The sequence below is a fragment of the Syngnathus leptorhynchus genome, chromosome 5, assembly GCF_054491065.1.
Source record: "Syngnathus leptorhynchus isolate UIUO chromosome 5, UIUO_Slep, whole genome shotgun sequence".
Lineage (NCBI taxonomy): Eukaryota > Metazoa > Chordata > Actinopteri > Syngnathiformes > Syngnathidae > Syngnathus > Syngnathus leptorhynchus.
The window spans coordinates 16,730,721-16,742,567 of record NC_141199.1 but is presented as its reverse complement, the minus strand read 5'-3'; the positions used below and the strand labels follow the sequence as shown (position 1 = coordinate 16,742,567).

Here is an 11,847-nt window from a genome sequence, read left to right as displayed (position 1 = left end):
ACAGAAGCTCTCAGTCATGTATGATAGAGGCGAGGCGAGTGAACCTTAATATTAGCCACTTTGCCAAAGCACACACAACCCAACGGCTTGTAGGTTTTCGGGTGTTGACAGCGAGTGGGCTAAATCTCAATGCATACATTTAGTCCAAAAGTCTACACACACAAATGGTGGATTTCTTTTACGTTACGAAATAGACAGAAGTCATGTAAAGTTGTTATATTACAAAAACAAAACAGATATTGTATTACTGCAGACATTATTCAACACACACACACTATGCTCTTTCCCTCCCCCTCTTGATTGATGGACTTCCTGAATGGCGCTCGGGTGTTCGTCCGGAAATCAGGCAGACTAAACATTGCCGCCACTTTTGTGTCCCTTTAACACTTGAAAGACGTCCTCTGTTATCCTCTCAACCACTTTGGGAAAGTGTCATACACACAGTGCACAGTGGTGCCTTGTGATGGACATTTTTAACAAAAAAAAAAATCAATCTCATGACTTCCAATTCAATGCGCCACCTTATGAACAAAATGTCACCAGAAAAAAGCCTTTTGCAAATCTAGGTAAACATTAAGAAGCAAAGTTTATTCTGGCACCTGAAAATAAAAAGGATGTGCTTCTCATTTGGGCACATCATCTTTCAATATAGAAACTCACAACGTAAGCGTACACGCATAAATATATGTGCTGTATATTAATGCATCAATAGTGAAAGAAGGGTTTATGTGAGATTATATAATGTGTCTTGCTCGTTATGTGTTCCGCATCACTGAAAGAACCTTTCCCCTGAGAATATATCACACACGCCAGACGTGTGTGTGTTTGCGCGCCAGAGTGTGGCATGAGGTGGAGGAGGAGCCACCGAAGAATGATATCTTTGTGCACCTCGACACCATACAGCAGCTCTCTCGGATGTTTTGGATAAACTTGAAATAGAGCCAGAACAAAGGTGGAATTTTACAAGGTGATAAAATATATATTTCATGCAAAAAGTATGGGAAAATAATATCTTTGTAAATTATTAGGGACGTAAAATGACAAAAAAAAGTCCAAATATTCTGAGGAAATGTTTTCAAATGAATTTTACAAGAATACTTTTTGTGTTACAAAGAAGGTTTTTGATGGAAAGGGTCGTTTCCCGGAAATTGCCATTTGGTCGGTTTATTCATTTGATTTTAAATTATTTAAAAAAATGGAAATTTATTTTACAAGATAAGGTTTTCAAATTGTGAGAACCAATTAAATAAATAATATAGGTATGGAGCAAAAAACATTTTAGATATTACATTGGTGATTTTACGCATGATAAAATGATTAACAAAAAGTACAAAAATGAAATAAGTGAAGAATAAATCATTTTGATTTTGTACTAAGATTATGAAAAAAAAGTTCAAACATTGTCATTTTCTTTACATTAGTTCAGCTAATTTTCAGTTAGTTTAGTTTGTTAGTTCTACCAATTTTTTTAGTCTTAAAAAAAAAATGCAATTTTTTGGGTCTAAAAACAATTGCAATTTTTTTTTTCCACCCGAAAAAGTCTTGCGTGTCTGTACCCCCATGACCCCAACTCATTCGCTTCCCTCCCCGCACCACATGTGTAGTGTAGGCGGAGTCACATATACACCAAAAGAAAGACATCTTTGTCCATCACCACCTTATAAAGCAGCCCTCGGACCCTCTCCGGCTTCCGCGCACCCTTTCCCACTTCCCGTAAACATCATTTCCAAAGATGTGGGCCCGAGTTCTCCTTCTCGTGATGGCGGTGTGGGCGTGCCACGCTCAAAGCAACAACGGCGTCAACCAGCAGCAGCAGCAGCGTAGCATCTGGGACGAGCCCATCCGCTTCAGCACCAAGACCAAGGACTCCTGCACCATGGTGGTGTCGGGGGCCTCCGACTACACCCGCCTGCGTGTCTCCTGCAAGGGCCCGGCAACGCCAAGCGGTGCCCAGGGCCGCGTGTACTACTGCGACTTCCAGGGCAAGCCCAATTTGTGCCGCGCCTACAGTCTTAACCCGCGCCACTACTTCACGCAGATCATGTGGGAGCTGCGCAAACTCAATCACGCCTGCCAGGGCGCCAAACTCTACCGGCCGCCTATGTGTAAGAGGCACCCCGACGAGGTCCAGATGACCTTCCTGTCCGCATGGCCTCGTGCCGCCAAACCCACCAAACCGTCTTCCGGCTCCACCGCCGCTCAACCCAAACCCGTCGGCACTCAGAAGCCGCAGAGGCCTCAGACCCCCGTCAAGCCCCAGGCGGGTAAAGCCGTCCCGGCCCCCGCCAGGAAGACCACCCCCAAGCCGGCCAAGACCACCGCCAGGCCCTGGATGGATCTGCCCGAGTCGAAGGCGTCCCGCTTGGCCACGGAGTACTGCTGGAAGAGCTTCCACGGCATCTGCTCATACGTCATTGGATTGTTCAAGAACTGACGGCGACGGGTGAGTCACCTTTACTACACATTGTCTCGATCTCATAAAAACTCTGCCGCAATTTTAGAGCTATGTTAATCGCTATGATTCTTTTCCTGATGTGTTGTTGCTAGGCAGACTTCACAGGCAGTATTGAGGCTCCCCATTGGCTAATGAAAAGATTAGCGATACAAGAGAAAATTGGGAAGAGAAACTCAGAAAGAATTGAAAAATAAAAAGCACTCAGTTTATTATTTGATTTGACTTTATTTATTGTTTGGGTATTTTGAATAAAATGACTAATTTATACATCACGCTGCTGTTGTTTCAGGTGGGGGACACCACTGATGGACTTGTCACATGACCTCGTCATTCTCAACTGAGTAACCGCTTGAAACGGAGGCAGAATAAAATCGAGAGTTCCACTTTTCATTCGGCTGTGTGTTGTTTTGCTTTCCTGTCACCTTCTTTTTCAAATCAATCAATCAAAGACCTCCTTGTTGCGCACACAGCAACAACGCGACTGACCTGGGAAGTCGTTAACATCGTGAAAGCTTAATTATACGCCGGTCACGTGTGTCGACACACAAAAAACACAAAGGTGGCCTGTGTGTTTCACAGACTGGCGACCTACTGACCTGGAAACAATCTGTTATTGTTGGAACATGAGCAAAAAGAAAAATACTACTGCATACTTGAGACTCATATTACACGTCCAAACACAAACCACATGACAAAAAAAAAATTTGATTGTACTTCATCGATTGAAAAGTTTATTATTGAGTCAACTGTCAAAAACAAGTGCAAACATGGAAACGGGATCAGTCGTAAAATTAGCGGAGCGTCTGTTAACAAGCGGGACGGACGTGAAAGTGAAACGTTAGCTACCGTAAAAAGATGGGCTAACGGATTTTCAAAAGCGCCCGGCGGCTCGTCCGTTTGCGTCACATGCGATAAGTTTGTGTGGTGAGTAACTTTGAACGATCTTGGTTGTTGTTGCCACGGTTACGCGTCATCCCCACCGCAGAGAAGGAGCAAAGCCTTGCGGTAGTCGCCGCCGGTATCGCTCTACAAACAAAAAACGATACGCAACATTTTTTGTCACACTTTACGAATACTTTCAAGTTCAATTTTCAAGCTCTATATACTCAAACGGTACCAATAAGTTGCAAGATGTGTATGAATGTGCTCACCTTAATCATGGAATGGAGGGAGCAGGCAAACATCCTCCGAAATTCGGTTCTGATGTCCAACAAGTCCACTTCGCTGCGAGTGACCATCACTCGAATCACAGTGTTGTCGTCTGTTCCCGCACCCTGACGACGTAGGAAAGGTCAGTAACCATATCCGTCCGTACGTCCAACTATGGTTCGTCATACCTTCATTGCGTAGTACAGAGTCTCGGCAAAATAGGCCGGGACACTCCTGGCACATTTCACTGTAGAGGGAAACAGATTTTTTTTATTTTGAATAATACAAGAATCAAAATGCTGAACTTGTCTTTCCCCTTCCTTACCAACAGCGAGCAGGAGCTCCCTGAGGCTTCCCGATGTCTCCCTTCTGATGCTCTCCTCCATCTCGTAGCCTGAGAGCTTCATGTAGGCGTCAAACACTGGAGAAAAAAAAAAAAAAGTGAGCCGGCGAACGTTGTTTTTACCGGCCAGCTGTCCACCAACCTTTCCTGAGGTGCTGGGCGCTGCGGTTTCCCAGGATGGTGACAAAGGTCTGCTCGTCGGTGCCGAACTTATGCTCGCCTGCCTTGAACAGGACCTACGGCGACAACAAAGACGTTTTGGAATTTTGAAAATGACATAACCGAATGTCTCAAACATGCCCCTCGAGTTAATTCAAACTAATAAAAAAAAAAAACTAAATTACTAATTAATTTCAGATAACAAACACGCTAATTGCTAATTACTTTCATGTAATTAACACGCTAGCCAAATATTGAGTAACAGCAAAGTAACTTTCAAGTTGAAGGGTCCTTAATGCTTCTCTATCGCCATCTACAGGCTATTGCGGGCCACTGCAAGCCTAACCTGACATGTTGGAACTTTTTTCCTCCTTAAATCAAAGTAGATGATGTTTCAATGTTTGGAGGATGGTTTAAACACATCACTCTATTCAATCAAATAATTCCTGATGATATTTTGTCATATTCTCCAGGCTTACCTCAGCATCAGCCTGGATGTTTGCCTCCTGGATGCCAGTCTGCTTGTTGGCCTGTGTGGACACGATGAAGAGATGAGAAGATCATCTTTCCACGGCTGAATAATACATGACTGCAAATAGCGCATTACGAATGGCAGACAATTTCCACGGGTCGATAGATATGAGGAGAGACTTTGAGATGTGGCTGACCTGGAGCAGGATGACCAGGAGCCTCTTGAAATGACCCGAGGTATCTCCTGACACGTCCTCCTCGAGGTCGTCGTCGTACTCTGGTAAAAACATTGACGCGTTATCAACATCCATTTAATATTGTCACTTTACGTCAAGTGTGATATAGTAGGGGAACGCGAAATGTGCTAAAAGCAGGTTACCTTGTCTGTAAGCAGTTACGATGTCCTTCACCTGATGAGCGGTCCTAGAGGCCAGTATCTCCACCAGCACTTTCTCGTCGGTGCCTGCCCCCTAGCGGTCAAAGAGCACACTCGCACGGTCACAAAGGCCCAAGTAAGTGCTCTCTCTCATATTGAGTGGTTGTCAAGTTTTTTGATATTGAGAGGTATTGAAGGTGAGGATTTTCAATTTGACGCATGGCAACTTTTTTGACTGGCTCGTAACGTCACCTTGATGGCGTTACGGAGTGAAGTGACATCATAGGCGAGGGGTGCCGTCATCAGGGCCACAATCAGAGTCTCAAATTTACCGCCCAGCTCTCCCTTCAGGTCTTGGATCAGGTCCTGAAAAGGTCAATTGACACTTTTTTTGAGGGGGGGGAAATTTTGAAAACATTTCCAAAAGTTTTTTTTTGTATGGAAAAAAAACATCCTAGTTTTTGAGAATAATGTGACAAAAATAGAGTTTAAAATAAATCATGTTTTTTCAAGAATCGTATATTACGAGAAAAAAAAAGGTCAAATTTGACATCAAACTAGAAATTGAGTTCTAGAAATGAGGTGACCTCCTCCCCACCTTTCCGAAGAGAGTCTTGTAAGCGGCGGTGATCTGTTGACGCTGGGCGTTGTTGCGGGACGTCAGCAGCTGCAGGATGGCTTCCTCGTCCGTTCCTGCCACCGTAAAGTACCGCACATCGTTAACACGACACAGAAAAAAAAAACTTTATACTTTCCAAACATACTATGAGGCCTGTGCTGGCTCCTGCAGCTGCGCCGTATATTTACCACATTATCTCCTAACTTCATTATAGAAGCGCGTGTTTAGCTAGGCCGCGTCTCAAATTTCACTCGTGTTTGTCTAGCGAGGGCAAACCCCGCCGTCGACTGAGGCGTCAGGTGACCTCGATGGAATAGCCTTGATCGTCCTACCCAAGCCTTTCATGGCCTTGTAGAGAACTTCGGCGTCGCTGGTGGCGTTGAAGTTAGTGCTGGCTTTCACGGTTCCGCGGCTGGCCTGCAAACACCACATCCATTATATTTACTTCTTTATTCTGGAATATTCTTCCGTGGCTTTTCCTTAGTAGGGTGCCGGCTGAGCCTTTGGGCAAAACTTGTAATTAAATATCTTCACCGTAGAATGAATGTGTGCATTGTTAAGATAAAAAAAAAAAAAGCAAGAATGCATCTTGTGGTAGATAAATGACAGAATCGATCAAGGAAATCAAAAAAAGTAGATAACGACTTGCTGATGTGGGTCTCGCAAAGTTTTCGTTTGCCATTCACTCGATCGTTCAAACAAAAAAAAAAGTCGCGATTGAATTTTTCCGTAATGGATAACTGCGGATAAGAATGGCGAAGCCATCAATATTCTGAAAGACCACACTGATGCCATCAGAACGGAACGGAACGCTCCCTCCACCAGTGACTCAACAGCCCAAAGGAGGCCAGATGTTTGGAGAGCAAAACCGCAGGAATGTCACTGCAAATATCACGCCAAATCATGTGGAAGGCCACCAAAAAAACAAAAAAAAACCAACAACAAGGCTGCATTTTGTTTTTCCAGCCAGGAGGAATTCCAACACGCGGCAGTTCCAAATCCAATCAATGCCGGAATTCCTCTCGGGACAAACGACAACCATATCTGGACCAGAACACAATGGGGGGGGGGATCGTTGCCACCGGTATGTTGGAGATCGATTCGGAATGTTTTCAATCAGTCATTCGCGTCAAGGTCGCGACCGCAACTTGTTTGTATCGGATCGCAAAAAAGTGGACGTACAGCCGATGACATGGTCGCCATGAATCCAGTTATGAACCTAAGAAAGTGCGAGGCAGACGAGCTTAACACTATTCCACCGTTGCTCATTTGAAATTCGATCCTCTCCGCGTTTCCAGTACTGTCTGACATCTCGGCATGTGATCGCTAGCAGAAGTCAGGCTCTATGAAAAGCGCTTCATTTCCTGCCAGTCAAACTTTTGTCCGGACATTCTCCGAGAGCGAGTTGCGACCTGATTTTGTCAACTTTGAAAAGGTGGGGGGGGGGGGATTGAAATGTTCCCCCCTACGTATGTACACATAGAGCTGAGTGACCTTATCAGCCCCACTCCCTTTTTTGTTTATGGACTATCCGGTTGCCGTGGATACGCTAGGAGGGAAGTCCCCGGTCGGCCGCAGACGGCAACCGCAGCGTTTTGAACGACGTGTAGCGGCTCCACCCTGAAAAGGGGGGACGCTTCTCCTTTAAGATGGAGGCTGGCTTTTGGACTCTGACTGGAAAAGGGTGTTTTAAAAACAGAAAGAGGCAGACACCCCACCCCAAATGAAAAAAAAAAGATGAGTCACTCAAACTAAACTTTCCTTCCCCAAAAAAAGAAGTGCATTTTATGACCGTATGACACTTAATCATCCTTGAACTAGTTACCTTAGAAGCAGGAAGGAGGGCTGGGCGTACTCAATTTGCAATGACATTTTTTAACAACTTTGTTTCATGATAGATGTATTGCAAATTACATTTGAGGATATTTTAAAGCTTTTGCAAATGTTCCTGCTTTAAAAGGTATTACAATCCTCATGTCTGGGATGAATTCAAACGACAATGGCCAAAAATTCCCCAGTCGTTCCACAGAAAACTGGAAAGCCGATGAGTGTCGAATGAATGTTTTGATGTGTGCCAGTAGAGGAGGGGGAGAAAGCCGATCAAGTATTATGTAATTTTTTTTTTTTTTTAAAGTGGGCGTTGTTTTTTCTTTACTATCATGAGTCATAGATTTGCATATATAACGGATCTCGTTTCTTTCACATTATGATGACGTATTACTACGATGGCGATTTGAATGAAGTTTTTAATTCAGTGTGATGTGTAAAGGAAGGAAATGCAGGAAAGTGACTCACCATTTTGACAGGAGTCGGTTGTTGCTTTTTTTTTTCTACGAGGAAAAGTTCTGCCAAAGGGGAAAAAGAAAAAAAAAAGTCACAAGTTTAGACTTTTGACAAACAACCGCCAAGGTTTGAGTCCTAGGTCAGAGTGCCACCTGCCCGAAGATGAACGTCGCCTTACCGCAGAGCTGCAGCTGTCACGCCCGGTGAGTGCACGGAGAGAAACGGCGAGGTGAAGCGAGAGAGGACGAGAAGGACAAGAAGGACGATCGCCTGAAATCCGCTCGGAAAAACTCTTCTGGGCGTATGAGTGAGCGGATGCGCCACACCCCGGTGAGCGCAAAGCACTTTGGGTAATGTAGTCCTCCTCAGGCTGCGACCGACACGGAAAATTTGAACTCTCCTTGCTCCTTTAGGGTCATGAACTTGTATCTGTGTTACAGAAAACTTCCATATTAACAGCAATGCCACTTGGTGACTTTTTGGTCCATTTCTCATCATTAATAACTAATGGAGGGAGGAGGTGGATTTTCTTTCACTGGTTATTCTTGAAAAATTCTTCAATCTTGGCACAGCTCAGTTAAATCCAACTGTCTGCACTTGGCAAACATGTCATTCGGAGTAAATGATCTTGTCTACTAGAAAATATAATTATCTATGATAAGGAAGGAATGACCAAAAATAGATAGTCATCAGTCTTGTTTGATACTTTTTTTTTACACGTGCACGTTGAACATGTCTATACTAAACTTACATTCACACTTTTTGCCTGTGAGCAATACTTTTAAAACGGGAAATTAAATCAGTAATTGTCCGACAACCAGCCAGTTGGTAAGAACCCACCCCTCTAGAATTCCCCCTAATGGTACGACCCGTGTATTATAAATTAACCCGAATCTGGCGACGGTGGAGAATCATAAAAGTTATCCTGAGGTAAACGCAAATTAAACATTGACAACATGGAGTGGACACCAATGGAAATCAACCCTGAGGTGAATTATAATATCCGCTACTACCTTTAATTGAGTATTTCAAGAGGAACCTGAAATAATTACTCGTTTTTCTTGTGTGTGTGTGTGCTTGTGTGTTACACTTACAGGTGCTGAACAAGGTGGGTAACAACTTAAAGGAGAAAAAAAAACAAAAAACAGCGTTTAAATGTTAAATTTTGACAAGAGACATCAATTTAGCAACAACGGGAGAGTTCGTCGACGGCACGACGCCATACGACGGTATTGTGGTGCGAAAATGGTTTTAAATGTCGTTTGTAAAAATAATAATAATAATAAAAAAAAAAAAGTGAATCGACAGCATCCTCCCTCGTGCTACTGTTAGCTTCTCGGCTAGCGATGGGTGTGGTCTGTCTGGACCACTCGCATCTCCCCCACTAGGCCGCTCATCTCGCTTCTACGTGGCTGTTTTAACTTCATTTTTTTGCTCTTTTTCACTAGTTAATGAGTAAAGTCGGCGTGGGGGAGGACTGGCGTTTCGTGGACGTCCTCGGCTTGGAGGCCGAGCAGTTGTCTGCAGTCCCGAAGCTGTGTTGTGCCCTCATGCTGCTATTCCCCATCACCAAGGAGGTAATTTGGAGAAGATGAGAATAAAAGAACTGAATTGCAGACAGTTTGTCTGGGTGTGGCCGTGATCCGTCCGGCCTGCGTGGCCCTGGGGTGTGGCGATGCTGCTGAGCTTGCAGAGATAGCGGATGCTGATTGGAATGGAGATGAGTCATCAGTTGATGTAGGGACCAAAAGGGGATTTAGGGACCAAGCCTGGACCCCAACAATGGATGGCCAACTCACCCCCTAAACCCCCCGAAATGTGTTGAAAAGGTCTTTCGATGGGCCAGTCATTCAAAATGTTAATCTTGACAAGCAATGCAGTCAGAATTTCTTTTTAAAATAAATACATATAATAATGCAATATTAATCAAACAATTAAGTGTATTTTCTGAGCAAATAATTTCAATGTTGTGTCTCAGCATGACTCTTTCAGACAAAAACAGGCAGACAAAGTGATGCGGGGCTCCGACGCTTACTTCCTGAAGCAGACTGCCACCAATTCCTGCGGCACCATTGCCCTGCTGCACGCGCTGGGAAACAACCAAAGCAAACTCACCTTCGGTAATATTCTAGATTGTGTTTTTTTTTTTTTCTTTTTAGGACGCTCTATCAACACTTAGCATGTGAAACGAGGCACCCTTTCTAATTACATATAGTTTAAAAAAAAAAAAATCTTGTCTTTGTTCTCAGAGAGTGCTTCCGTGTTGAAGAAGTTTCTAGATGAAACTGCCAAGATGTCTGCTGATGACCGTGCCAAGCATCTGGACAAAAACAAGGTGAGGAGCATATTAGAAGGAAGCTATGCATATTTTAGATTTACATATTTAATCATTTTCCTGTTTTTGATCAACTTGAGCCTACTATATGATGTGTTTAAAAGTTGGTCATCATGTTGGTTTTTTGGAAGCCTCTTTATTGAAGTATTTATTTTAAGTTCTGTTGCACTTGGTATGAATAACAGGACCTGTTTATACATGTAGATGCAATTAATGTCCACACGGGGGCGCCACAGATCAGCAGCGCTCTCAATCTTGTTTCTAGATTCTTCTGAGCTCCGAAATCGTTTATTGCCCTTGAGTTGTCCAATTGTAAAATCCTTTTGTGCAGGCAATCCATGACGCTCACAATGAGGTTGCTGCACAGGGCCAATGTCGGGTCAGTTAACTTGCACGCAGCTTTTTTTTCCACCAACATTGATAAACGACTCAAAGTAATTATTTTGAAAATTCCCACAGCCTGAAGCAGATAAGGTCAACTTCCACTTTATTGCCTTTGTCAATGTGAATGGACAACTTCTTGAATTTGGTGAGTGAAATATTAATTTAATTAATTAATACATTTGCTCAAATAGCGCCCTCAGCTGGCAGTAGCTATATTGAATGCAACATGTGATGCTTACAGACGAGATATACATGCCCTCTGTAAACCTATTAAGAGGGAAGTTTGATTTTTATATTTTCTATTTTTTTTTTTTTTATTCAATTGTTTGCCGTCTTGCTGTTTTAGACGGGAAGATGAACGGCCCCCTCAACCACGGCGCCACCAAAGATGAGACCCTCGTAACGGTACGTAACGTGTTATTGTCGATTTGATTTCTTCTTTAAAAGTAAATGCATCTCAAAAGTCTGCGAGTCAAGGCACCGCTAAACTTGGATTGCCTCTCACATGAACCATGTCAACCTGTTTTTCCCTCCCGCCAATTTGCGTCCAGGATGCCGCCAAAGTGTGCCGAGGCTTTGTGGAGAGAGGACTCGGCGAAGTGCGCTTCTCCGCCGTGGCTCTGTGTCGTGGTTAGATTATGTAGACCACAAACACATTTATCTGCATTTTCTGGTCACTGTCACGCAAGTATTGTGTTCACTCAAAACACACACAAGGTTATACACACCATATTGTGAACTTTTAGCACAATAGTTCAAGACAAGCAGAAAAATGTTGCTTTCAATCTCCTTAGCTGTGAACAAACAAATCCCACTGCTGTTTTTTTGTTTGTTTTTTTTCCCCTCGTCTCCTTGTACTTTTTTGTTACGCTTAAATGCTTTGCGGACCAATGAAAATGCAAATAGGAGCTGAGTGGAATGCAAAAAATCCCAACTTTTTTGACTGTTTAGATGAGTGCTGCTAATTGGTTGATCTGATGTTCCTCACAGCCTTAATGTAGCTTTACCAATGTGTCTGTTTACATCAAAGACTCCATTTGAAGCATATCAAGAGTGCAATTCAGTTGGTTTGCTTTACTTTGCACAGTTAGTTGTGTGTGAGTGTTGCAGTGTTAATTACATTGTTGGTGTGGCTGTTACTGACAAATAAAAAGCTTTTGATGTGTGCTGGTGGTTCAAGTGATTATTAGAATCAGTGTTACATTTGCACTTAATAAAATAGCTACAGGGCCTGAATAATTGTCAATTAAGGATGTGCATGACACAAATTTTG

At 43.3% G+C, this 11,847-nt stretch overlaps 3 protein-coding genes across 4 annotated transcripts; 2 read left to right on the top strand and 1 right to left on the bottom strand.

The window, feature by feature from the left end:
• The first annotated feature begins 133 nt into the window (after window positions 1-133).
• On the top strand, window positions 134-4,900 carry fgfbp2b (fibroblast growth factor binding protein 2b). Its single transcript, XM_085911066.1, has 2 exons — window positions 134-2,443; window positions 2,745-4,900. The coding sequence occupies exon 1, from the start codon at window positions 1,733-1,735 to the stop codon at window positions 2,432-2,434; it is 702 nt and encodes a 233-aa protein (XP_085767192.1). The 5' UTR covers window positions 134-1,732; the 3' UTR covers window positions 2,435-2,443; window positions 2,745-4,900.
• Window positions 3,159-8,176, bottom strand: anxa5b (annexin A5b). The gene is made up of 13 exons (XM_085911065.1): window positions 8,034-8,176; window positions 7,868-7,917; window positions 5,905-5,989; window positions 5,552-5,646; window positions 5,206-5,319; window positions 4,957-5,047; window positions 4,775-4,854; window positions 4,586-4,636; window positions 4,090-4,183; window positions 3,930-4,025; window positions 3,793-3,851; window positions 3,607-3,729; window positions 3,159-3,481 (listed from the first exon to the last, which is right to left on the bottom strand). Exons 2-13 carry the CDS (start codon window positions 7,868-7,870, stop codon window positions 3,419-3,421), a joined length of 954 nt encoding a protein of 317 aa, XP_085767191.1. The 5' UTR covers window positions 7,871-7,917; window positions 8,034-8,176; the 3' UTR covers window positions 3,159-3,418.
• Window positions 8,177-8,578: 402 nt separating this feature from the next.
• Window positions 8,579-11,740, top strand: uchl1 (ubiquitin carboxyl-terminal esterase L1 (ubiquitin thiolesterase)). Of its 2 annotated transcripts, XM_085911067.1 has the most exons (9): window positions 8,579-8,844; window positions 8,952-8,963; window positions 9,304-9,432; window positions 9,834-9,975; window positions 10,105-10,190; window positions 10,522-10,569; window positions 10,650-10,719; window positions 10,921-10,979; window positions 11,126-11,740. In XM_085911067.1, the coding sequence occupies exons 1-9, from the start codon at window positions 8,812-8,814 to the stop codon at window positions 11,207-11,209; spliced, it is 663 nt and encodes a 220-aa protein (XP_085767193.1). In that variant the 5' UTR covers window positions 8,579-8,811; the 3' UTR covers window positions 11,210-11,740. The 2 variants fall into 2 exon arrangements, with proteins under 2 accessions (XP_085767193.1, XP_085767195.1); XM_085911069.1 differs by lacking the exon at window positions 8,952-8,963.
• Window positions 11,741-11,847: the final 107 nt, after the last annotated feature.

Bases quoted from the DNA above. Each gene is read 5' to 3' on its own strand.
- fgfbp2b (XM_085911066.1), top strand. From the start codon at position 1,733: ATGTGGGCCCGAGTTCTCCTTCTCGTGATGGCGGTGTGGGCGTGCCAC.
- anxa5b (XM_085911065.1), bottom strand. The intron at 5,320-5,551 runs GTGGGGAGGAGG...TGACCTTTTCAG, and splicing joins ACAAGACTCTCTTCGGAAAG to GACCTGATCCAAGACCTGAA. The intron at 5,048-5,205 runs GTGACGTTACGA...TTTGACCGCTAG, and splicing joins CACTCCGTAACGCCATCAAG to GGGGCAGGCACCGACGAGAA.
- uchl1 (XM_085911067.1), top strand. From the start codon at position 8,812: ATGGAGTGGACACCAATGGAAATCAACCCTGAG. The intron at 10,191-10,521 runs GTGAGGAGCATA...CCTTTTGTGCAG, and splicing joins AGCATCTGGACAAAAACAAG to GCAATCCATGACGCTCACAA. The intron at 10,570-10,649 runs GTCAGTTAACTT...AAATTCCCACAG, and splicing joins CTGCACAGGGCCAATGTCGG to CCTGAAGCAGATAAGGTCAA.